The sequence below is a fragment of the Heliangelus exortis genome, chromosome 3 (assembly GCF_036169615.1).
Source record: "Heliangelus exortis chromosome 3, bHelExo1.hap1, whole genome shotgun sequence".
Lineage (NCBI taxonomy): Eukaryota > Metazoa > Chordata > Aves > Apodiformes > Trochilidae > Heliangelus > Heliangelus exortis.
Window position 1 is genome coordinate 7,819,255 of NC_092424.1, and position 27,710 is coordinate 7,846,964.

The 27,710-nt window shown below is 36.9% G+C and overlaps 1 protein-coding gene across 10 annotated transcripts in view; it reads right to left on the minus strand.

The window, feature by feature from the left end:
• The window catches only part of RGS7 (regulator of G protein signaling 7), a 219,564-nt gene that overhangs the window by 83,181 nt on the left and 108,673 nt on the right, over positions 1–27,710 (minus strand). For all 10 annotated transcript variants that reach the window (XR_011724920.1, XR_011724921.1, XM_071739083.1 and 7 more), the window contains one exon: positions 12,437–12,487. Coding sequence is in view for 8 of the 10 variants with exons in the window: in XM_071739083.1 (XP_071595184.1) it covers positions 12,437–12,487 (51 nt within the window). In the remaining 2 variants the exon portion in view is untranslated. The remainder of the gene's footprint in view (positions 1–12,436; positions 12,488–27,710) is intronic.

Here is a 27,710-nt window from a genome sequence, read left to right on the forward strand (position 1 = left end):
TCACTTACACTCACTTCACTTCTGCTGTCATTTCATTGCCAGTGTGAACACAAGCTGCAAAGGATTAACTTTAACTTAAAGTAATAAAATACAACCTGCTTCTCAAGCTCACAGAAAACATAGGACAGACTTACTCTCTGGGCCTGACTGTGGCATTTAAAGAGGTGAAAATAAAAAAGCTAGAAAAGTGCTTGAACACTCACATCACAATAAACCTCTCCCTTATTGTATCTGAAGATTGAAATTTGCAAAGGGAGAAGCACTCAGTGAGAGTCATTCCAGGGAGGGCAAAAAAAGTCAGTGAATGAAGATGCACTATTTATTCAAACACCATTAAATAAAATGAGATTCATGCTTGATTCCAGGATACCCATCACAGACCAAGTTGTGTGTGACCACAGCAGCTTACCTAGATAAGAAGGATTTTTCTTGTGCTGTGTGGTAGACAGTGGCTGCTGATGCCATCAGCAGGCCAGAGGCCTCAGGAGGAACATTGTTCTCTCAGGTAAGAGGGAAAATCTAACACAGATGTGCCATGAATCCTCATCTGCTCCAAGGAATGGTATTGGCCCTCCTTACAGTCTTAGATAATCTAGAAACAGTGTCACTTATGCACATATCCTACAGACAATGGTGCATACCTGAAACATCATCTATGTTCACAAAAACATCTGAGAACAGAGGATGCATTCCCAGTCTTGCCATACGTGGCAATAGGATGTGGGTGAACTGGACCTGACCTAAATGTCTAACAATCTGGAAATCATAAAATTTAGAATGATTTTATGCGGAAAAGATTAATGGAAGTTGTGGCATCTTGAAAGACTGAATGAAAGGAGAAGCTGACCTACAACTTCCTGAAAGAAAAAAACCAACCAACCAAAAGTGAGTGATCTTTCTTCACTCATAGGAGAAAGGAAAAAAAAATTATCACAAGGGAGAAAAAATGTTAGTCCCTGAAAGAAAGAAAGAAAGAAAGAAGAGTTGCATTTCATTACTAGCAGTACACAAACACTCCTCCTGGAAAGTTTTTAAGCATGGTCTGTTAAATATTTTACGTGATTGTTTCCCACTGGATTTCAGCTGATTCACATACTAAATGTTGTTACCTCCTACTACAGCTTGGCTTTTATTCTCTTAATAAAATTGCATCTTGATAGGCAGACCCCTGAGATGTCAAAATGCAATGATTTGAGATGAGCAGCATAGCTTTCACGTTGACAAAAAATAAAAGGGGCTGAACTTGAGATCTCATGAGAAAAACAATTGTTGAGTGAGGTGCTGGCACTGAGCAGTCCTGTAAATTCACTTCTGAAATATTTTCTTTGTTTGGCACACTGGAAACAAGCAGCTAAACAGAGTGGAACAAATCCACCCAAGCTGTAAGCATCAGGTAGACTCAGCTACCAGGGAAAAGAGAGCATAGCATAATTTGGTCACCAGATAACCACTTCATTCAGCCTGAGGTGATGAAGAGTGGCCTGAAAGTATTTAAACTTGCCTTATTTAGCTTCCATGTCACCTCTCTCAATTTTTTAAAGTACCTACCAATACCACACCAGCAATCAGGCCTTTCAGCAGTGATGTTTAGCTCTCTACCCAGGGACCCAAGTCAGCATTTATAAAACATTTCTTCTAATTTCACTATTACTATATATTTCTATACTATTACTAAGCATTTCTATTATCCATTTTGCAGAGATGACAGACTTTTTGCTGGTTTATTACTGACATGTCTCATCTCTTTAATTTGAAGTGACAGAAGGATGAAATCCAGACTCCTTTGAAGTATGAGCTTCCCGTTTTTCCCACTGGCACTTCCTCTGAAACTGCAACATTTTTAGTTTGGGCTCTGATTCCCACGCTACTTCAGGGAAAAATACAGAAAATCAAAAATTAGTTTTTCTTGTTTTCCTTAATGATAGTCTGAACCTATCTTAAAAGGTATTTCCTAACACTTCACTCATTCTTTTCTCCAGTATGAAACTCTCCACTAGTATATAAAGCCACCTGAACCCTTTTGAGGAAACCTTCTACAGGCAAACTAGAAAAATATTTACAGAAAAAAATACAGAACTGTAAATACATTCATTTTGAAAATCCTCTCAGATGGAATGTTGTTCCACAATTTCAATTTTCTGCACAAGACCCAAAATATTGAATACAGGCTACTTTTACTCAGTAGTAGAATTATTATGCTATTATTTCAGGTTTTCTTGTATACTGCTTGCCAGCTGCTCCTAGTAGACCAGATCTTCCTAATTTCTTCTCCTCCAGTGGATGCTTATGCAGATGTGTGATCAAACTTTGGCTGCAGACATTTGGTGGGGAACTGTTTGATACATTCGCCACAGCACACAACACCCAGGGATTTGTGCAAGCAAGAATCTGCCAGGAAATGTATTTTACATCACTGTTCCCTCAGACATGATGTCCTGTACAGCTGAATCCTTCCCTGGATGCAGCACAGTGCTGCTGCTTCTCCCTTTCTTGCCAAGCTTCAAGTAAGGGGCTTTTTCACTGCACGGAATATTGGTTCTTAAAGGAACTTAACACCATTGAATCAGAGGAATGTCAGCTAATGTGGAATTTCTGAAGTTGGATGAGGGTAAGCAATAGGCAGCACTAACCTGTTGCTATGATTGCTGCTGGTTAAGATGAATCCTGACACTTTTTTAGTCTCAAAGTCTGTTTTGATATCAATTGTTACTACATCAACCATTTATTTTGTGTCATTGTCATACATTGCTACCATAATCACAGAACACCAGCTGGAAAACCAGGTGCCTTTTTCACTGCAGTCAAGACAGTAAAGAAGAATACAAGCCTCATTATAACAATTTTCATACCTCCAGGAAACGAGCATAAAATGCTGAAAATTATGTATTTTTTTCAATGGGAAAAATGCTGTGCTTTTAAAGTCCAGCAGGAGTTAAAAGCTTTCTAAGTAAGTTGGTGTCATTGAGACACACCTTAGGGAAAAATAGTGTCAAATTCAAAGAAAGTATCAACAAATAATTTGGAGGTAGCTTACCAGAGAGTAACATAGGAATGTGATTCCCCATGTGACCAAGTAGTTATATCTAGGATGCATATACTGAAAAATACCAAGTTAGTGATTACAAACAGGATCACTTTTAGAGAGCTCACTTTATTGATTATTTGCAACTGATTTCTTTGACTGGCAAGTGAAGTATATTTCACTGTCCACATCAAAATGAAGGATGAGAAAGTAAACTTTCCAAATGTTTCCAGATATTGCAAAACTCCTTTTTATTTGCCATTTTATGCCATTTTAAGAGTCTGAATCACGTGTTTCTATTGTCATAACTCCCCCTCCCCAGTGCTCACTTCTCATTACACAGGATTTACAAAAATAATTGTTGAGAGCTGTCAGTTCAGCCAAATAAACTCTGCTATTAAAAATGTAGAAATACTGAGAGGCGCAAACTAGCAAAAATAGCTCAATGAAAACCCTTCCATAAGGGCTTTTTTTTTCCACAGAAAGAGAAGAGCTCTCAGTGAATGACCTATTTCTTCTCTAATGACAGAATCTAAATGTAGAAGGAAGAGATAGCACTGATGACAACAGCAGCAGCAAAAACTATCAAAGGTTTCTTCAAAAATTGATAAAATGAAGAGAAGCATCTCGCTGGGTCAACATAACGGTCACTCTGTGTTCTGAGGAAAGTCAAATCCTAAATTGCCCAACTGTGAGCCACTGTGTGCAATTTGGAATTTAAATCACCCTTCATCCTCAAGGAAAAAAAATGCTGAAAAACGTGACTTCAGGTTTTAGAAAGACACCAGGGGAAATGTGAGGAAAAAAGATACCCATACAGACAACCTGCCAGGAGCTGTAACAAAGGGTAGAATTAGCAAAAAATAAAGACTAATGCAACCGAAAATGAAAGAACAGCAGAGTTTTTATTGGTGGATTCAAGGTCTCACAACTCTTGAACATTCCTATGCAGAATTAGTACACATATATGCTCATGAAAATCTAATTTATTATCTTGGATATCCAGGGGGCTCTTGGCATGATTCCCTACAATGTTTTCAAAAAGAATCAAGTGGATCAGGGATAGGAAGCTATGGAGAAAGCAATTGCTAGAAAGACAGCAACAAAGGTAAGGCACAGTGGATCAGTTATCACTCTGAAGGGGGTAGTTACTGGAGCTATGTTTAGTAGATACTGAACTGTCCAGTGTCACCCTAAACCACCTACAGAAGAGTGTGAAGGACGATATAACAAAATTTGCTGGAAGTACATGATTAGTAAAGAAGTAAAAAGTGGGACATGAGGTGTAGAACTTCAGAGTACTCAGTCACTAGACAAGACAGAGGCAGATAGAATTCAATTTTGGTAATTGCTAAACATTTTAAATATGATCCCTTTCTCCCCCCAGTTCACCTGATTAGTAGGGGGCTGTAAATTTGCTGCTGCTGCTCAAGACAAAGCAGTAATTGTATCTGTTTCTGTGAGAATATCTGCTCAAATATCAGAGTATAATGAATTAAGAAAGCAATAGAAAACCTACCAGAAGACATCAGTATTAAAAAGCGTAACACACATCATAAATTCTAAGCAGAGTTCTGGTCATTTCAAGCTGGAAACACCTTCAGGTCAGAAGATTCCCTAAGGTTCAGCTTGTCAGGAGCTGGGCAGAAAAAGCATGGGACTGCTATGATATTTTTTTCCTATTTTGTAAGCCTTCCCCTAAGCACTTGTGACTGACCTCTGCCAAAAAAAGCTCATGGTCCACATAAGACTGCAGCACTGCCTGTCTTATGTTCCTATTGACTCTGTTGTACAAAATACACCTAATTTCTACATTGCTGCCTCTGTTAATTCTTGTTGCATAAAATATTTTTTCTCCTTGCTAATTGAAATAACCAAAAAAACACCACACACACTATTATGCTTAAATATCTTTGGTTTGCAGAGTGTCTTTTAATATTAAAATTGCAATTGCAATAATTAACCAACATATTTACTGGTTAATTGCTCTTTCTGGATACAATTTCAGCATGTCAGAACATATTCTAGATGTGTGGTGAGGAACTTGAATATACCTTTTCCCTTCTAGCTTATTCTCAGTCAGGCATCATTACAATGGTAAAAGTTATTTTGGATAGCTGAATTACTTTTGATCTATTTCATACAGGCAAAAGTTTTCATGTGCTTCAGATAGTTCAAGGTATACCTTTAAAAAGGAGAGGGGAGACTTTCCAGTCATGAACTACATACAACATGTAAATATCAAAACATTTTTGTTTACTTGGCTATAATTAGCTGCAGAAACTGTTGGCAAGACAAAATAGGATTTCAACTATTTTTATTCAATTAAGTTGTCCATATTTTAAAATCTCACTTCCACCTGCTTGCACTTTCCATTACTGTATAACACAGTTCTCTGGGAAACAAGGAAGCAGAAAGCTAATGAAGTCTCTAGACAATTATTTAGCTGCTTTTAATTAATTATGCCAGTATGAATTGGGAATTACTAAATGTTCTTCCTCCTAAACCTCTAAAAGTTGGTACCCTCCCTAAGCTTCAGAGGGAGCTTTTGAATCAGGAAGAACATGAAAAAAAATTCTATTCACTTCAATAAAAATTATATCAAATATTTTATTTAGGTGTCCAAAAATTGTCCAATTTGGTTTGTTTCTAAAAACTCATTATTAAGCTTTCCAGAGTTTATAAATCACTGGGGAGAAGCCAATACCAGTTTTATCATGAAGCTTATATATAGCTTTGTCATGAAGCTATGTACTTCAAGGTAACTTTAAGAGTAAAGATTTCAATTGTGTAACTTAGATTTCTAATAGCCTGATTTGTTCTGTAACAGAAAGGATGAAATGGATTCCTTCAATTGGTGCAACAGAGCACCTAAATTCTTTCCAATTAAGTTACTTTAAATTAATGCTTACTAATTTTTCAGTTTCTATGACCTGGATCTGGCAATGATTTTAGCATAAACTTTTTATCTAAGAAAGCTTCTTCAGACTTTTTTCTCTATTAATTTTTTCTATTCAAGTCAGTATTTCTGTCTCACTCTCTACTCAATAAGACGCTCAGAGACCTTGGGGAAATAAAGCCCATACTGCCTACCAAATTGTAAAGAAAATCATGATCATTGGTTTGTTTAAATTTTTAAAACAAATTTGGGTATGAAATACTTTCTTATACAATAGATTTTGGGTTTTAGCCTGAGATATAGCTTGAAGTACATGTTAACCTGATCCTATTTTCAAAAGCATCTGCTTTCTTTTAGAATTAATAACACCTCCAGCCTCCCACAGGGCTGTGTTTTCATTTTCAATAGTTATAAGAAGAGAGGAAGAAGCAGATGTCATGTGAAGGTATTGCACTTACCACTGAAAATCATTCTGAGTAGAATTTGGGGACTTTTATATTGAAGACATGTATTATATCTTATTAAAAATAAATAGCTTTAAAGACATCGCCATGGAATCAGGGCTACTATTAAGAAAAATGAAATTTAAAAGTGGCTTGAAGGTTTCTTTTTAGTAAGCAAACATCAATAGAGTTCTGGTTTATATAGGAAATGTTTTTGACACAGAAGTTATAGTCAAATCATTCACAGAATCATGTAACAGTTTGGGTTGGACATTAAAGATCTGGTTCCCACCTCCCTGCCTTCTTGGGCAGGGACACCTCCCACTATACCAGGTTGCTCAAAGCCTAATTAGAACCAAACGAGATCTCTTTGGAATTAGTATGCTATTGGCAATAGCAAAGAGGTTGGCTACAGCAACAATGGTACAGAATTGTGTGTATGTACAGAATGTGTATATTTTGTCATACAAATAGCAGTGATCAGCTTTTTTGTTGTTTGTTTTTCTTTACAGCAAATATAAAGCAAGTGATGCCGAAAGGCAGCATATTCCATACTTGTGATCTTTACCCATTATTTCAATATGGACATTAGCTTACAAATTAAATACAAATAATTCACTAGTACTTAACAAGTAATTCAAAAGTTTATATAATTGTTTATATGATAAATAGGATTAGGTCTCTAGACTACACCTATTTTGTACCTGGTTAATATAACCTATTATATTGATAAGCACCTTAGAGTAATATCTTTCACTTTTTAATAAGTGGTTTCTAAAAGGATTTTCAGAGTTTACAATATTTACACATAAAAATTATTAACTACAAACACAGTGTGTTAATTACAAGGATGAAAACAAACTAATTATTTTACATAGCATCTTGTAAAATAATGTAACCTTAAGGCAACCAGGTAGAAGAGATTTTATTTAGACACACTTAGTATAGTAATAAGCTGTGATATTTTCAGCTATCTATCTATGTAAAGGAAGCAATTTCTTGCTGATACCATGAACTCTTTGCACCTCTACCAGTCATAAACTCGAATTTCTTCCCTGCAAGTGTAAAAAGCTGTTCATTTTTAATCAGCTCCCGCTCTACTGAACACATCAGAAGAAATAACTGCTTTTGAAAGAAAATTGCAAATGAACACCCATGTAGCCTACCACCTATCTGCAAGTGAGAAAATAAGCTGGCCAACCTAGGAACATGCCAATCACCTTCAAGAGTGACAATGTGGAAATGAGGCTGCTCAAAGAGTAGCAGCATATATGTAAAGTGGACACATCCCAGGCTGGCTCTGCTGCCTGCTGTGCTCTTAAGAAACAATCCTAACACATGCGAGCTACACGAAGTGTAACAGATTATAATGTGTATATTTTATATATCTATAATTCCACTTACTCTACAGAAGTGGAAGAAACTTCAGTGGGAAGCTATGAAATCCATTAAATCTGATTTATCTTGTCAAAACTGAAATACAGGCAATATACCTCAGCTCACCATTTTCAAAATCTATCTAAAGGATTTGGGCAAATAAAATAACCTCTATACACGAACATTTCAAGTTGAAGTCCTGAAACCCCAGCAGTAACTAGAAGCCCACTGATTGCCACACATAGGTAAGTGCCACCCCTGGCACTGATAGCCAAAGGAAAACTGACCCATGCATTTTTATTTTGCTTGAGTATCACAACATTAATACTCTTGGTACTAAAGCAGTGTCTGTAAATTTTGACATTTTCTATTCCCAAGTGGAATTTGAGTTTTACTTTATTTCTGTTCATCTGAAATGAAAGTCATTATTCCATTTAAATGTTACGGGACCTGACAAGCTCAGATCAAATTCACCCAGTAGAAGAAAGTTAGAAAGTTATTTACACAAGACTTGAGGAAGGTTCATGAGATTTGCCTCACTGAACAAATGGTGCCTAAATTTTCATTAGACATATGAAAAAGTTGAACATTTGTTGGTGTTCCTAGGTTCCTAGTATGAGGGTTATGGTATGTATGCAGGCAGTGTAAATTACTTTTAGAAACTTCTTTTTTCTTCTTGGTTAAGCTGATAAATGAGATACACTCTACTCTTCCTATATTTCCACAACTTTGATTAAGGCACAGACTGCAAACATAAGCATGACCTTTTAATTCCCTTCTTTCTTCCTTTTCATAAGAGGCTCTTTTCTCCATTAGCAAATTCTGGAAGAACCTCTCTTTTGCTCACAATTTTCTGGCACCATCTCCCAAATGGCAATCTTTCAGAACATCTGGCTCCTGCTCTTTGCTTCTACTTTACTTCATATGCATAGGGATAAGGGCAGAAACAACCTAGACCTGAAAAGTTTTGCAAGTAACAATTTTTCATAAACTCGAATAAAAACACTTCGATTTTTCTTGTAACTCGTTAGGGCAAGTCTGGTGTTTTATCAAGGTTGTTATCAATACAGCAGCTGGAAAGAGATTTTACTACAAAGCAAAGGAGGGAAAGGTGGAAGAAACACAAACAGATGTTGTGCTACTGAATCCTCCTTTTTATTGCACTGGATCAGTGACCACAGTTCACATGGCTGCTGGTGGGCATCCAGTTACAAATTAGCTACTGTGGCTCTGGGAGAGTGCCCACCCAATAAAGAAGTGTCTTCAAATTCAATTGGCTTTGAAAGTAAATTAATACAAGTAAATTAAATAAGCAACAGTCAGGAGTAAAGGTACTGTAAAGGAACAAGGGGATGATGACTTAATCTATTACCAAACCTTCAAGGTGCTTTCTGAGGCCCCTAGACAAACAAATTATTGATGATGAGGATAAAATGTGTGTTTGTGATGAACACAAATTTTCATTATGAAAATAATAGAAAATTGACACTGTTTTTTCTCCTTAGAGAAAACAGCATGATTTACTATTAGCATGCTGGAAAGCTCAAGAATAGAGAGATCAAGAGTCTGCCCAAAGGGCATCAAAGAAATCTGTGCAAGAACCAAGTACAGAATTAGTCTCCTGGCAATTTCAGCTGACACCTTTAAATCAGGTCATCTACTCTCTTCGTAATATTTTTTTCCCCTAAGAATTAAAAGGATATCAGTTTCTAGTGGGGTCAATCTGCTACATTTCACAGCACTAATTAATCACTTAAAAACAAAACAACACAATGGAGAAAAACAGAGTAGATTTTCCACATTAAGAGTAATTGGCACCATCAATGAAGAGTCAGCACTTACCCTCTAATGGTCAATTCAACAAACACATGTTTAAGCACCAAACCACAAGCCCTTGTAATTCTGTAAACTCACTCAATTGCTTCTTTTTGGGTTGACATCAGACCTTTTTTAATGACCAAATTAAACACCCACGTTTAAAATAACTTTGATCGGTTTTGCTCCTTAAAATTTTACAGATGAGTTGTAGGCTGGAACACAAACATTTTAAAGTACATATTGAAAAGCAAACAATATAAGAGCAACTGTATGTTGCACGCAGCTATTCTGGGCACAAGCTCTACTCTGCCACACTTCAAATAACTTCAAATCTGGTATAACTTAGCAGAATCCACCCTACGTCTCCAGTTTATTTTCTTCATGGAGATTTACTGCAGCAAGCCAAAATCTTTCAAATCTTCCACAGGAAGTTATTTTTCATTTATGAAAAATGTGCAGGGCTTTTTCAACTGGCAATTTACACTTATAACTGTTTTTTACTTGAAATTGCTGTTTTCAGATAATAGTTTTACACTTATTAGCATAGTGAGAGCAAATGCCATCAGACCTTCTTCTACCTTTATACTGTCCCACTATCCATAAAGCAGGTACCTCATCACCATTTTCCAGCACTTAAAGGGCAGACACAGTGAGAAAAAGGGGTGTCTTCTCAAGGAGCCACACAGATACGACAAGAAGCAATGGTAAAATTTTATCTTCAAAGAAGAAATAATTTTTTCCAAGAGCAATCAATCACTGGAACAACCTCCTCAGGGACTTGGTAGAGCATCCATAACTGGAGGTTTTAAAAATGCTACGGGACAGGCTGTATCTCATTAAGACTCCCTTTCCCATGAATGGTTGGATCAGATGATGTATAGAGGTCCCTTCTAGCCTGGGCTGTTCTATGATTCTGTGAATTTGTCTACTCACCCCTTAAATCACAACTTGGATGCCTCACTCATAAGAGTTATGCACGACACTGGTAGATGGTGTGCAAATAGTCCTTAATTTTTTCTTGGTTATGTGAACCAAGATCTACTTTATGTTGCTCTAACAGGTATGTTGCTGGTATCAGAATCAGGTGTAAATTATAACTTTCAGTGCAAACACAGGCATTACTTATCTCTGCATCACAAAACTGCATAGCTTCAAAAAAGCTTTGTAAGAGGACCTTAGAGGGGATTTTTAAAAGACAGACATCGGTGAAAAGTGGACAGAAGATACTGGGAACCCAAATAAAGGAGTCAACAGTTCATAGAAATTTAGGGCTTTACCACAGGAAATTCCAGATTGCCTTGTCTAGAACTAGAATAAAAAGGTCACAAACTTTGTCATGTGAATAGCTCTTGCTCATCATGTGTCAGGTTCATTGCTGTCAGGCAATTGTGAGCACAGAAGCAGCATTTAGGGTGATTTAATTCTGAAAATTTGTACTCAGCCAGCTCCAGATAGCTGACTTGGGACTAAAACTGGCATGCATATGATGTTTTTCTCATTGTGGATAGTTTTTTCCACCCATGCAATCTGAGAATAAAACCCAATTTAAATTAAATTACTGTGGTCTACTTACGTATGTTAGTAGTTTATGTGTTTATTTAATTTTAATTGGATGTCAACAGAAGGAATCATGTTTTCCACTTAGTTTAAGGTTTCTTCTATTCCAAATTTTGCAACTGCCAGATAATGAATGACAGTCTAACCCAATACTGCAGTTCTGGTTTGACAAATAATGGTTAAGATTTCCATATCAAATAAACACAGAATGGCAATCTCTCAAATTCTTAGATATATATAAATAGGTGAGTGTTTTATAGCTGAAAACTGAGAAATACAATGTCACACACAGGTCTCCTGCAACCTCCAGTTTATCTTCAGAAAACAAACATATGACACTATGTAAAGTTACATAAAGTTGGAAGTAATTAGTGAAGTCTTCCATGTAACATATTGATAAGTTGTGAATTGGCTACTTCCAAATATCTAATTATGTTTTTATAATAGCTGCTCATTATTCAAGTCCCAATTTTAAATACAGTGATTTTACTTTCTGGTGGAATTCCACAGAAAACCACAGTGTTTTAAAAGTCTAAAACAGAAAGAGGAAAAATAAGTATTTTTTATCATGCTTCAAAGAACAAAAAGATAACAGAAACTTCCATAGGATATTTTATTTCTGCAATTCAGCATTTTCTACTAGAAATCATTCCTTACGGAAAATTTCAGATCATTTAGCAAATCAGAAAAATCAGAAAAATAAAGAGCAGATACGCCCCAAATTGCATTTGCTGCTGACCACAGAAGAAACCTGTGGCAGAGCTCCAGAGGAAAGCTTAACTTCTACATTCCAACCCAGATGATCAACCCATGAACTGTTCTTTCTCACCACACTGATTTACAGTCCAGTTTCCATTTAAGATGTTTTAACAGTGCCCAAACAGAAAAATAGGGAAGCAGTTCTTGGAAACAGTACAAGAGCATATTTTATTAATTGTATATATATATATATATATATATATATATATATATATTGAAAAAATCTGTTAAGAAAACAGCAAATGTTTAACAAACTAGCTAGCATGACACTGAGCAAATTCCTCATGGAGTAGAACTTAAAACTAATTTTCTACTGATTTAAGCAGCTATCATTTCTCTTTTTTTCCATCATCCTCTTTCCCAATACCTGCTCCAATAAAACTGATAACCAGAATCATGGTAATCTTAGAAAAAGTTTCTAAGGTTTGATGCTGTCAGCTTTACTATTTAAATTATACTGTCAAATGTAGCCTGACCATTCACACTGCAACAGAAGACAGTCAGGTCCAATCATGTAAAAGACAAATTAGAACTTTCAGACATGAAAAAAAGAGAAATTACCTGGGTCTTCTATAGATAAATTCTTCGTTAACCATTGGACAATGTCTGAACCTAGGAACAAAAAACAGGCATTTTTAGATTAGTAAGTTTGCTCCTAGTATTCCTTAATTTCCTAGGATAATTACTACCATGAAGGACAGCACTACATTTTCTGCTGATTGTCTAGAAAAATCTGGACCATTCTATTTTTGGGTTTTTTTTTTTTTAGGTATTTTGGGGTTTTTTTAGGTTTTGGTTTTTTGAGGGTTTTTTTCTTTTTTTTTTTTGCAAAGAAACATACCACTCCTTTCTCTAGGCCAAGAGTCATAAAATGTAAGAAAAGTGCATTGAGGTTATTATAATAGCCAGCATTTCAAAAATGACATTAATGCAGAATTTACATAGAAAAACAAACACTTTATTAATACTAAGTTGTCCCCACCTTCCAAATAATTTTTGAAATGAAGCCTAGAAAATTCCAATGGAACACACACTGTGATTGTGCCATATATGTAGTATATGCTGCAGGCCATGCTGGAGGCTGAGAAACCTCCTTGGGACTTGGGTACATGCCATGTGAGCTCCTCTGAATAGCTGCAGTTTGTGTTCAACTTTGCCATCTGATTTTAACATTTTCAACCCTAGGAAAGGCATAGCCAGTTACCTCAATCTATACTACCAATGTTTCAAAACCCTGCCTCATAATTAAGTTCTTGACAGAATTCATTTTTTCCCCCTGCTTCTAAAGCTCATTCCTTCTCCAGCCTCTCTTTTCCTGTATCCCTTCATTTTATTGCCTATCCATTTCTGCCTCTTTAATTTACTGTCCTTATTTTAAGGTCCCATGTTACTGCTTGCCTCTTAACCTTCAATACCAACTTCCCTGCTCTCTTTTGCACTGTGTATCCTTCCAGCTCCACCTCCTATTTCCCAAGCCCTTCTGCTCCTCTTGGCCAGCACTTCCTATGACACTTTGCACTTGATGTGCCAAGTCACCAGCTGAAGGCAGACTTGGTTTTCATCCTGAAAGCTACAATTTCCTGTGAGCATGTATTACAAAATCAATTAGGAAGCCGTTGTGCAGACAAAAAGGCAAACACAGTCATGTTTTAAGCATCTTTAAATAACCAAATTGCCTTCAGGGGGGAAATATACTGAAATACTGAGGGGAGATTATGTGTGTGTTCTCCAAGTTTTCTGATGGCTGCATCGTGCCACAGTTCAGACAAGTGATGTAAGGAGAAACATGTCACATAATACTTCTTTTTAAAAGCAATATTTAAATTGCTCATCCCTTTCCCAGAAGACATAACAAAATAATTATTTCAAAAAAACGTAAGTTTTAAAAGATAATAAAAATATATACAACCTACACAAATATAAACTAAACCAAAAAAAAAAAAGATCTCATGAATGGACAATGAACATTAGAATGTGGAGGATATTTGCCTTGTTCAGATTTCTTCCTGTACATCCTGCAGTGCACAATTTCCTTTGCTCTTCTTAAGGCAATGAATATGATGCTTTAAAAAGCATTTGAAAGGCGAAAGAATATAATTTTGTAGCTTTTACTTTATTATGCTTAATGCATAGCTTTATCACGTACAAAGCTTTGTTGATTATAAAATAAATTTTCATGGTATGCATTCCTAACTTGATTAGAGAGCAATGAAATCTGTGGAGATTTTACAATCATGTCCAAAGCAGAGATTTTCATTACTATGCTACATGTCTACATTTTGATAGATATTAAACTCCAGTAGCATTATTTCTTATTGCATTTACATGGAATTATTTTTAAAATGATACAATTTACTTTTGCATCCTCTTGGATGTGCAAAAAATGTTTCAGACATATTCAAACTTCAAAATCTTCTATTTCAATGCATTTTTTAAATCTCACCTTTAAATACTTCTTCCCTCTTTAACTCTTTTGAAAACTTTCCCACAGTGACACACCATATTCCTCAGTTCTCAGCTCCTGGCATCACATTTCCATACACAGTCTACACATCAGGAATTTCACCTCCACGTTACCCTGTCTTCTGAATTACTATAAATAATATTGGAAATGGGATTTCTTGACAATGGCATCATCTGATTCTGAAAGATCATTACTGCTCTACTCATATTTTACACTGAAGTCATTCCCCTGATACTCAAAAGCCTGAACAGAGGTTAAAGCTTGCTGCCTCACTGGAACACTTGGATGATTTCAGCTGCATTACTTCAAGGACAAAAGCCCAGATGAATATTCTCCTTCCAGTGTGAAGTCTGTTCAGGTAAAACAAAGTTGAGATAATTTGTCTCACAAGTGAGAAATTCATCAGTTCATATTCCTTTGGGAGTCCTTGTGGACAACTCTAGTCCTAAAAAAACCAATAAAGGTATTATTTTGTGTAGCTTGCTGTGTGGTTTTTTTAGCTGCTACTTTTAATGTCTAATCATCAAAACTATTTAAATTCAATTATTCCTGTGCCCTTTTCTAAGGCTTATTATTTATGCAAATGTGTTTCTAAAAGCAAAATCATTATTATAATTTCTTATCTCAGGAAAAGAGCAAGACAGCAAAACAGGTGAATGTTTTGCATGAAAACAATATTTCTGTTTCTGAGTATTTCTGAGAATATCTCAGTATTTCTGAGCTGCAGGTCTGAAAATCCGGTGACAAGTAAATTCGTGTCATTTTTCACACACCATACTTACATCATACATACATAGATTTCATGCTCCAATAATTAGAATTTTAAAAGATTTAAAGACTTAATTATTTGTAAGCAAGAAAAAATACAGAATAAAACATCGTTAACCTTCAAACCAGAATCTGTTTTATCACCATGAATCTTTCAAAAAGAGAAGCTAGTCAGATGGTATGAATTTTATAGAAGCCACTAACTTGGTATTGGACTCTCCTGAATAGGAAAATTTCAGCAGATCAAAATAGAAAATATTTCCTCTGCCAGAAATATACTCAGTTTTAATGTGCCAGTCACTGATAATGGATGATAACAACACTGATAATATTTTCAAAGTAGACTCTCAAACTAAGTTCTCCAAGTCTCCCTGCCTAACTTCCAGAAGGCAGCTATAAAAGGCAAGATTGTTGTTCTATCTCCAAGGTACAGAAGACTGAAGTTAAATTGCCAAGTGAATTTGGAAATCCCAAAAGAACCCTCAATTGTTATGCCAATTTGTAGAGCAAATAATACTGGACAAGGCAAAGCGATCATTTGTAATAATAAATAAAAGTTAGTGCAAGCAGAAAACATTTAGAAGTGTTTTTGTCAGACTTAGTGCCTGAGAGTCAACAGTGAGATTCCTTAAATACCAGCACCTATCCAGATGAAGGCAATATAATTCACAAGATTGTACTCAAGTCCAAATATATTAAAGACATTCAACTTACTTGAAGAAAGAAGCAAAAATATCTATATTCTTATATAAAAAAAAAGAAGACTCAAACATGTTAATACGTATAATATATTTGCTGAAAAGTTCATAAGTGATTAATTTTAAATGAAATGGTCCAAAAATAGCAGTTGCTGAAGCTGTCACAAAATCTTAGGAAAATATTTTTATGAGAAGTGTGTTCTCTGAACTCTGCAATCCAAAGTTCCAAATCTAAGTCATAAAGATCAGGTCAGTGGTAAGGTTGGCTTTCAAGAACAAAAGCCTTAACATGTTTTTGAGAGTGCATTCCAAAAAGGTGTTATTTTGAACTACAGAACTTTTCAAAGGAATCACAGATCCATTTTTTGCTATGCAGAGATGCAATGAGCCATGCAAGCCTTGATCTGACATCAAAAAGATAGTATAGTAGCTCCAAAATGCAAAATAAAAATCAAAACTCAAAGTGATCTATCTTTTTAAAAATTCCAAAACATATTTAGCTGAAGATTCAAGTCACAAAAGGTATAGTTTATTAATCTGAATCACAAATCGTGAGAAAATTAATGATTTCTCGTTTCATAAGGCGACAGGTTCAACCTTTAAAAAAATTGTCTTTTACTACTAATATCTTGATTTAGTAACTAAAATTTACCTCTTTTTTTCTTTTTTCCTTTTTTTTTTCTTTTTTTTTTCTTTTTTTTTTTTTTTTCATTCATGTAGAACTCAATATTTAGAGATGAGAGGGAGAGACAGGGACACAGAAAGACACAGAGAGGGTTTGGCTGTTAAAAGTTCATTTACTCAACCTTCATGAAGATTTTGCAATCTGAACTGCCAAGAACAACATAACCATTGTCATCTTTGTCATTTTCTGTGAAACCTGTGAAGCTGGGCCTGTTGCTTGCTTGTTGAAAGGCAGCAGCAGATCATCCAGGAACTCTGTCAAGGATGCTCCTCGGTCAGATAGGTAAGCATCAGTGCTTTTACCATCACCTGATCGTGAATCATAGAATCATTTTGATTGGAAAAAAGACCTCTAAGGTGATCAATGTCAACCCTTAATCTAGCACTGCCAACTCCAGCATGACCCCAAGCACCACACTCGCCCATGTTTTAAAATACCTCCAGGGATAATGACCCAACCACTTCCTTGGGCAGTCTGTTCCAATGTTTAACAACCCTTTATGCAAAGAATTTTTTCCTAATATTCAAAATAAACCTTCTCTGACACATCTTGAGACAATTTCGTCTTGTCCTATCACCTGTTGCTTAGGAGAAGAGACCAATGCCCACCTCACAACAACCTCCTTTCAGGTAGCTGTAGAGAGCTCAATGTCTCCCTTGAACCTCCTTTTCTCCAGGCTAAACAACCCCAGTTCCTCCAGACTGTCATAAAACTTGTGTTCTAGACCCTTCACTAGCTGGAGAACTTGGATCCATGCTTGTGGCTGTGAAGAACAACAGGTTCCTTGGTATTGTTAAATTACTAAAATTCTGTTTCAGAGAGGAAAATTCATCTACTTTCATACTATGAAAGAGCTAACACAGGATGTGAAAAATCTCTTCCACTTCCACACCTACATGAAACCACTCAACAGTGCTCACCAACAAAATCCAGTAATATAAAGTTTGCAGTCACGCTGTGTCTCATAACCAAGTTTCAGAAAAGAAATCTGGTTCATAAGGTCTAAAAGGGCACTTAATTATGGCTGAGTATCTCTGCCCACTCTTTATCCTAGAAGCATCAATATACAGAGGCTCCTGTTTTCTCCAGCAAAATGAACTCCTGCTTCATTCCAGCAACATTTCTCTCTAAAGGTTCTCAAAAGACATCCTCTGCCTCATCCTCTTCAGCAGCCACAAGTGACTCTTTTAGAGATGGCACTGGCTGAGCATGACTGGCAATTCACCAATAATCACAGATGGGACCCCTGGAATCCCAAGGCTGCTATAATATGTGCTGGAGTTCAGCATCTTGCTGAAGAACATTGCCTCATACTAAATATTTGTAAGAAAAGAGAAATGCTGTTTGGAAAATCTAAATGATATGAAAATCCCAAACAGCCTTTGTATGTTAAAGGAATTTCTATGCTTTTCTTCAAAATGTTGTAAAGGCGTTTGATTCTGTTTCACTAAAATAAAATATTAGTGCTTAGGTGACAAGGATAAAGAAAAGAATACTTTGTGAATTCTTCTGGCAATAAATTTACAGATTCTTCTATGTAAAAAAGTATTTCTGGGGGAAAAAGACAGGTATAAGTAGAATTGTATAAGTAGAATTGTGAACATCATGAGGTCACCCTGAAGAAATTTCATTTATAAGATATCTTCATCTCAAAATAGGAAGAAAAACCAAACCAACCAAATGAAAACCAACAAAAAACCAACAAAACAAAAAAACCAAACCAAACAAAACAACTAAAAAAAAAACAAGTTATTTTTCAATACTTTATGAATATTCCAAGCAAAACTTCTGAAGTCTGAAATGAGCAAGGAAGCCAAGAGACTCTTCAGTGAAACCTTGATTTCCTGTCCATCAGAAATCTTAAATAATGGTAAAAGAAGATCAGAAGCTAAGTGACTGCCAGTTCTCCTCATCACTATTACTCACTCTTCTTCACCTAATCAGTTCCTTTCTTCACCCTTAAAATACATGCAAACACATTTGAGTACTACTGAGGGAGAAAAAGCCAATAATTCAGCAACTCATCATGTTCCCTCATTATCATTCCTTTGATGGCTCTCAGCCTAAATCCCATCCAGTGAATAGTTTTGGATCCATCGCCAGGGGAACAGGAACACTCTAAACACCAAGCATAGCTGTGTCCATGATCTTCCCAACACAGGTGTATGCTCTATACTGCCATCCTGTAGTAGACACCAGCCTAAAGAATCTTTTCTGTCTCTCCCAGTGAAGCCGTAACTTCTTTATACACAGAATGAGAAACTCCATGTGCAAAAGTCTCTACAGCCTGCTGATCTCAGCCTGGAGAAGAGGCTCAGAGGAGACCTCATCACTCTCTACAACTCCCTGAAAGGAGGTTGGAGCCAGGGGGGGGTTGGTCTCTTTTCCCAGGCAACCCTCAGCAAGACAAGAGGGCACAAGAGGTCTCAAGTTGTGCCAGGGGAGGTTTAGGTTGGACATTAGAAAGAATTTCTTTACCGAGAGGGTGATCAAGCATTGGAATGGGCTGCCCAGGGAAGTGGTGGATTCTCCATCCCTGGAGATATTTAAAAAGAGACTGGATGTGGCACTCAGTGCCATGGGCTGGGAACTGCAGCGGGAGTGGATCAAGGGTTGGACTTGATGATCTCTGAGGTCCCTTCCAACCCAGCCAATTCTATGATTATATGATTATATTTTCTAAAGCATGAGGCAACTTAGTCCAAATTTCTGCTCACACACAAGCAGTTTCAGGCATTTGAACCTGAGTGTGACCACCTCAGTCTTTTGATATTCTAGCCTGAGCCTCTTTTAATTCCTTTTGCTGGAGCTGTATCACTACTTTGTTAAACAGCTTTGGATATAACAAGAGAAAATAAATTATTTGCTACCCTGCAGGGCACTCATGCTGGGAGCTCAACACCTACAATCCCTGCCCTACCACAGTGAAGGATGAGCTATGGAAAACTGAGCAGCACTGGCAAGTGCATCCTGGTGCAGCACAGAGCAGTGGATGAAAGCAAGAGCAGCCTCAAGCAAGAAAAGCAGAGAAGGAAATGGAGATGTGACTCCTATCCCAAGTTTGTCCTCCAGTTCCTGCAGTAACTTGTGAAAGGTCAGTAACATCATTGTTGCCTGTCTTGAACACACTGAAAATTCATCCAAGATTACTTCAGAAAAACTGACATTTTTGAGGGACAAATTTGCTATTTACCATAAATATTTCATTTTGTTTTCTTTGTACGTTTCCTAGATGTTTCAGTGTACCTTGCTAACAACTTGGTATAAAAAGCAGAAAGATTGACAAGGACAATTATTTGGAGTTCATTGCTCACCACAACATTTCACTTACCACTTCCTAAGTCTTCCCTATTAACAAGCAAGCAACTTTCATATTAAGAGAAGAGAAATTCATTGACAGTTTCATGATGAAAGGCTCTTGAGGGGAAAGCATCAGAGAAGCATAGCATTTTTTATCTTATGTGTTTGTATGCAATTACTGAAAAGGAGCTTTTTTTCAGCAATTTAGCACTGGCTGAAATTTCTAAATGAAAGCATTTCTTAGGTCATTTGAAAGGCTTTCTTCCTCTAGAGACGAAGAAGTAAAAAAAATAAGCTTATTCTGAAATAAAAATAATGAGCTTATGCTTGAGCTATACTGACACTGTAAGTATTCCAGGGGCATATGGACAGGCAAGCTGTCAAAGGGCTGCCAAGCAGAATGGTTTCAGGGTGGAGCCAGAAGGGAACAGAAAACATTATTTAATGCATTTGTAGACAGAAGCAACCACTGTAAATAATTTTATAGCCCTCTTAACTATACTAGGGGTCTGTGCATAAATTCTAAAGTCATCTGATTTTACAGTTTGCATGTAGCTCGAGTACCTCAGTTTATACCTGCTTGAAATATAAAATCACATAATTGAATTTTGGAAATTTTTAAAGATGCATTCAAATACAGTGTATCCAGCTGGAGATACTACATTCAGATTTTGCAAATACAATGCCTTGGAAAAAAAAAGCAGAGCTAGGGAAAAAAAATCATCAAAATAGTAAAGGTACTACCCAAAGAAACCTTAACTCTCCATAGAATTTTTATCCAATACTGCAGATTCTACACTCCTAGTTGTGACAAAATTTTATCTTGCTATTAGTGAAATCTTTTCTTTCTCTCATAGTGTATCAGTAGGTGCCTGCAAGCTGCACTTTGATAATCTTTGCGAAACAGTTAAAATTGCCTGAGCTTATCTCTGCCCAACAAGTTTTACTTTCTCATTTATTTTTATATTAGCAGTTTGAAAATAGTGTGTAATACACAGCCTCCAAGTTCAACAAAACAACTTTTTGAAAGCCTTCACCAGAGTACTGCCTCAAGAAATTCTGTATTTTTTCATATTTCTACTTCAATATCTCTAAGAAATATGATATTTTCCTTGTGAAATTGTTCTTCTAATTCTTGCAATACTGCCCCCCAAAGACACCCACACACAGATGGCAATGGAAGGAAGTGAGGCAGCAATGTAATTTTTGCTAGGCACTTCAGATTCACAGAGGAATTTCATAGGGGAGAACCCTGAAGTCCTAATTCAGGGGTTAGAGGAATAAATATATCAATTATATATGAATTGACTTGTGATTTTGACTCCAGGAAGAAAGAGAGTGAAGATACAGTGACTTACAGTTGTGACATTTGCCCAGCAACAATGTCAGCATATTTCCTTCCTTACAAAGGTTTCTTATACAATAAGTTAATTTATACAGCTGCTTTGAAAATGGGTTTTTCCACTGTTGCTGTTTCAAAACACTCTTACAGTGACTCATGCTCCCACTGTTCTCTATGCTTAACACACTGTAAATTGATGTCCAAAAACCCCTTTTGATCATCACAGCTTTCCTGAATAACCTGAGCTATTTAATTTAGTTATCCTGACTAAAATAACATCCTTCAGAAAGGTTTAGTGATGCTAAGTACAACCATATAATGTGATGCTCTCCAGAAACTCCTGATGAAAGACGCAGGATTGAATATAAAGAAAGCAGAAATTCTGAAAGAATTTGCTCCCAGCCAGCTGCTCTTCTGCTAACAGAAACATTTCCAGTAGAAAACCTCATCTCAAGAAAAGAGATTCTATAACATGGAGGTTGCACAAAATACTTTAGAGATACCACCTAGTGGGGGGGACACAGGCTGTAACAGAAAGATGACAAACACATATTTCATGACAAAATAACGAGGAATTACAGAATAAAAGTACTTTCTTTGGCCAAAAAGTAGTTTTGGTTTTAGGGCTTCAGTCCCACTGTTCCATGGCCTCCAGCACAGACCAACTATTTTATCAGCTAAAATACTTTCTTTGGCCAAAAAGCAGTAATTTGATTTTAGGGCTTTAGTCCCACTGGTCCATGGCCTTCAGCACAGACCAACTATTTTATCAGCTAATAGCAATAAATACAAAATACAAGAAATTTTGCTGAAACTCAGTAGGAGCTTTCATCCTTAATCCTAATACACAAGTGTTACACTGGAAATGTCATTGACTATGATCAGAACTTTGCTCAAGGCTTCTTTTTTTTCTATTTGAAATATGAAATGTTTTAATATTCAATAGACCACAGAAAGTTCAAATGAATTTCTATTTTTGATTAAGCTGTGCTGGATGTTTTTGTGCTATTTCCTCCAGATCCATGATTATTTTAATACTGCTATGTCTCAGAGTTTATACTTCAAAGATCTGCTGCAGGGCTGCATTTTGAAAAAGAAATTAATTTATTCAAATTATAAATACCTGCACTTCATAGCATTAGTCTGACTGAAAATCTAATCCCATTCAGTTTTTTTACCAAAATGTGGGATTATTTCAAGACTTTATTATCCTCAATTGCTTGTCATAATAAAAATCATTTGCATCATACAGCATAGAATGAACTGTTTTAGGACTAAAACTGATCTTTGCTCCAACTCAATACTTCCACCAAATTCAGCATATTTTTTCATTTGTATTCTTTCATCGCTATTCAGAGATTATGAATTCATTTATTCTAAATTTCAATAATTGTATTGCATGACTGTCTGAAGCAAGTATAGCTGGAGCTGTTTTCAAAGAAACAAACATCATGGTTCTCCTTATGGTGGTTCTTTACACATGTACCACAGGCCTTTTATCATAGAACCACAGAATGGTTTGGGTTGAAAGGGACCTTAAAGCTCATCCAGCTCCAACTCCCCTGCCATGGACAGGGACACCTCCCACCAGACCAGGCTGCTCAAAGCCCCATCCATCCTGGCCTTGAACACTTCCAGGGACAGGGCAGCCACAACTTCACTTGGGCAACATCTTCTAGTGTCTCACTACCCTGACACTAAAGAATTTCTTTCTAATAACTTAACTAAATCTGCCCTGCCCTCTCTTTAAGCTAAAGCCATTACCCCAGGTCCTATCACTACACACCCTTGTAAAAAGTCCCTCCCCAGCTCTCCTGTGGGCTGCTTTCATGTACTGAAAGGACACAATAAGGTCACCCTGGAGACCTTCTCCAGGCTGCACAACCCCAGCTCTCTCAGACTGTCTTTGTAGGAGAGGTGCTCCAGTCCTCTGATCATCTTTGTGGCTCTCCTCTGGAATTCAACAGCACCACATCATTCCTATGTTGGAGGCCCCAGAACTGGATCACGGAGTCCAGGTGGGATTTCATGAGAAGGGAAGGGGAAGGGGAAGGGGAAGGGGAAGGGGAAGGGGAAGGGGAAGGGGAAGGGGAAGGGGAAGGGGAAGGGGAAGGGGAAGGGGAAGGGGAAGGGGAAGGGGAAGGGGAAGGGGAAGAAGGGGAAGGGGAAGAGGAAGAGGAAGGGGAAGAGGAAGAGGAAGAGGAAGAGGAAGAGGAAGAGGAAGAGGAAGAGGAAGAGGAAGAGGAAGAGGAAGAGGAAGAGGAAGAGGAAGAGAAGAGAAAGAGAAAGAGAAAGAGAAAGAGAAAGAGAAAGAAAGAGAAAGAGAAAGAGAAAGAGAAAGAGAAAGAGAAAGAGAAAGAGAAAGAAAGAGAAAGAGAAAGAGAAAGAGAAAGAGAAAGAGAAAGAGAAAGAGAAAGAGAAAGAGAAAGAGAAAGAGAAAGAGAAAGAGAAAGAGAAAGAGAGAAGAGGAGGGGAAGAACCATCTCCCTCAACCTGCTGGTTTACTGTGTTACAATAAAGTCAAAATCTGTAAGATCTTGAAGATGATTCTGAAAGATTCATTGAAACGTATATTGTGCTTACAACTGAAATACTCCAAAATGATTTATCCACCAATGGAGATTTATCAAAAGTTTAAATAAACATGAACTACCATTTTAATATGCAAACAGCAGCTCTGGGGTTTAAAATAAACCTAACCCTGCCATCCATAATAATTACTGTATTTCTTTCAAAAATTGGAAACTGAATAAAGGTATATGCTCATATACATGGGTATGTATGCCAGCCATCATATAAGTTATGCTCCCACCCATCACAGTAAACTTAGCAAAATAAGAAATAAAACTGAGAAAATAAAACCCCTCTACATTTAGCTTACCAAGTTCATTCATGTGCTGCTGTCTTTCCCCAGAGACATTTACATGAGCATTTGTGAGATATTAATTGCAGCTTTTTGGCTATGACATTTAATAGAAATTTAAAAGCAGCCTTACTGCTTTTAAAAAAAATCTTGGTATCATATTAACCAAACGTATCTTAGAAGCAAGGTATTTGCTTTCCATCAGTGTTGGTTCTGGCAATGACCACAGAACCGATACTGATGTCCCCATTTTAGGAAGGTCTCTTGGAGCCTAAACACAGTAACAACCTCTGCAAAACCCTCCTGTCTTCTCCTGTCCCTTTCCTCACATGCCTGATGTCCAGAGCTACCATTTGGGACATTAATCCACTGGATCACAAGGAGTACTTGAAAGTATAGACATGGTTATTTTCAGTCATCCATCATCAGGTAGAAGTATACCAAAAAAGACACTATTCTGAACAATGCAGGACCACCAGCCCATGTTGCAGCCTCTGGTAGGTCATAGTGTTTGTGTTTATCTCTATAGTAAATTTAATTGTTTCCCATACTGTGCGGTGGATTCTGGGGGCTAGAGAAGTTTCTTGAAAAGATCTTTTTGTAGGCATTAGTGCAAAAAACAGCCCTATGTGTCCTGGAGTCTGGATTCTATCCTTCATGTTATCTTACTGTATATTTCAATGTTTTATTGAATTGGATAAAACAGCTGAGAAGGGATGGTGTTTTTGCTGTGAACATGGGTTGGATTTTTCATAACTTAGATTCATGAGTGCAGAAGCTCTTTGTGAGAATGAAGCTGTAGCTTATTGGGGTTTTTCTCATTTTTCACAGGATGCAGAGTTGTTCAGACTGTTGCCTAGGAGTATGCAATGACGTACATACTACTTTTAGCACCTGTTGTATCTTTGCTGTTTACATTGTCAGAGAAAGAGTAAATAGTAGCAAGATGTAAAAAAAAACCCTCTGTAAGAGAACATGTATACACAACCATTCATGTACCTATCTAAACAGTTCTTCCTACTCAACAATTTATTTGTATTTTGGCCTCTCCGCATAATAATTTGATACATATATGTGTTTCATGTAGAATTGCTGGTGGCCACCATTTCTTCCTTAGTGAATGACTGAAGATTCAGTAGTGGATGGTATATCCCCCTTTGGGGAAACTAAAGTAGGATCAGCAAAGAAATAAAAAGCAAATAGGAATCTAGTACCAGAACTGCTGTTTACTAGTGAAAGATGAAAGGAGAAACAGACTCCTGGGTTGAGGCTCTGGAGAGAATGAAGATTTTGTCAGTCATCTAAGGAGCTGTAATATCTAAATGCAATATGGTCCCATGATTGGGAATAAGGGGACAAGTAGAGATGTGGGAAAAATGTGTTCTTGCTAAATCCTCCTATATACTGAAAAGAGTGAAACTGAACTAATCAATAGATTAAAAAAATAAAGGTGGCAGCCCTGTATTGCAAAAAAGAAATCACCGACACAAAACCACCCAAAATAGTAATCAAAAAACCCCAAGCAAACAAAAAACCCCAGTATTTTTCTATGAAATAATCATAACCTGTTCAACTTAGCAACAGTGTTGAACAGAATTCTGTTGGTATTGGCAGAAAGGAAATTGATGGAGAGCAGCAAAGGGTACTTGTGCCTGGACTAGTAAATAGCCTGATGATGGCAGAAGGAAGAAGGCACTTACCACAGCTTGACAGCCTGGGAATGGAGCCACTCTACTCTCCAAAGTACAGAGGAGAGAGAACAATGGTAATACACCTGCTAAGAGGAGCTTTTGATGCAAAAAAGGATGGATACAGATCACCTAGGAGAGGAGACTTAAGTAGATTATCCACTTCTAATTTCTGCTTCACTGTGCACAATGCAGGTCTATACTTAACAACTAAGTTTTAGTCCTTTCTGTTGTGTTAATTCTATTTGACCTTGCATAGAAATAAGCTTCTCTCAAATATCAATAGACAAATAAATGCCTGCCAGAAGCACAGTTTTCAACAAATAATGTCCAATGGAGTGGAATACAGGCTTCTGCTTACAACCTCCTCTGGTTCCTCATACCTGCCATGTTGCTGCCTTTACTGCTGCCAAACTGGCATCATTGATCCTTCCTACAGGCTCAATGGAACCCACTAACATGGCTGATGTGGCATTCAAAGCAACAGTTTGCAATGCTCTGCATCCTCCTCTGTAAAGTTTTTGAAATAGCAAATGCTTCTACTTATTTCCTTTGTGCCTCTTGAGAGCTTGGTTCACCCTCCAGCCTGCCAGACCGTGCTTGCACAGCATGGTTTTCCTTGCTCAATGGCACAGGGAAACCTGACAGCTGATGGTCCAGAACTTCTTCAATATACTCCCAGGAGAGCAGTATCTCAGGGAAGAAGGATCTTTTCTGCTAGGCACATCATAGCTAACACATGCTTCTCAGATCAGAGATGGCCAAGTCAGTTTGCCATGCAGCACACAGAAAACACAGCAGCAGTCCTAACCAGGGAGAGTCAGGAGATCACTCATCTCAGATTCATTGGCTCTCTTACTGACTTTGCAAAGAGGATGTCTTTGACCATTGCTATTTCTGAAACACAGACACTCCATGGTTTTAAGTAATTTCTGTTGGAATACGTGTATATGCTACTGATTTTTTTAATAGAAAAGGAATTTTTAATTTGGTTTATTAATAGCTGATGAATTCTTATAACTGTTTCTTAATTTAAGTTATATTGTAAAGTATATAGAGATTCAACTATAAAACTTTGTTTGCCATATTTCTAAATAATAATAATGACACTCCCCTCACAAGTCACGCTTCTAGAATCAACTGTCACTCAAGGAAAAATACCAACAAGATGCCCCCTTTAAATTTCAATAATTTTTCCTTATCACATGTTTAAAATTACCACTGAGCTTGCCTTATGAGAGACTTACTTGCTAGTTAGTGTTTTCTTCTTTTTAGCAAGTGAGCTAACAAAGATAGACAACTTCTTTATCAGACAAGAACACGTGTGCACTGAGAAAATAGAGGAAAATTACAGCTCTGAGCACAGGTTCTTGAGATGAAGCACCCACAAGTAACTCTTGCTGCATAAAAAGCAAATATATATATATATTCCTTTAGTGCTGCCTAAACCTGCTGTGCTCTAATCTTAGTAAGGGTGATGATTACCAAGCCAAGTGTAGCAGAAGATACAGAAAGTAGAAGATCTGGAGGCAAAAGATACTCTAAAGTTTGGTTTTGTGGAGATCATTCAGTAATTTTAGAACAGTAATTTAAAATCTTATACTAATTGCTATTCAAATATATTGGGACAGCATTTCCTCTGCCTCTGCTAAGGACCCTACAATCAGCATTTCTGATATGATAATTTAACTGGATAACAAAGATTCTTTGTGTTGATCATATTCTGTGGTTGCTCAATATAGCCTCGGAGTTCTCTGTTGTTCTCTGAGATTCCCTGGCCAAAAGTGCATCCTCAAAAGGATGCTTCACAAATCACAACAGAACTCATTAGACACCAGTCTCTACCCTGCAGCAAACTCTGAGGCTCTCAAACTTTATTTTCTTCTGAAGTGGAACCTCAATGCCAAACACCAAACCTTTGCACAAACTAAAAAATTCCAAAATATTTTCCTTTAATGCTATCAAAATGTTAATTCAACAGGGGCAAAGCCTTTTTTTTTTTTTTTTAGTACAGAAGAAGCAGAATA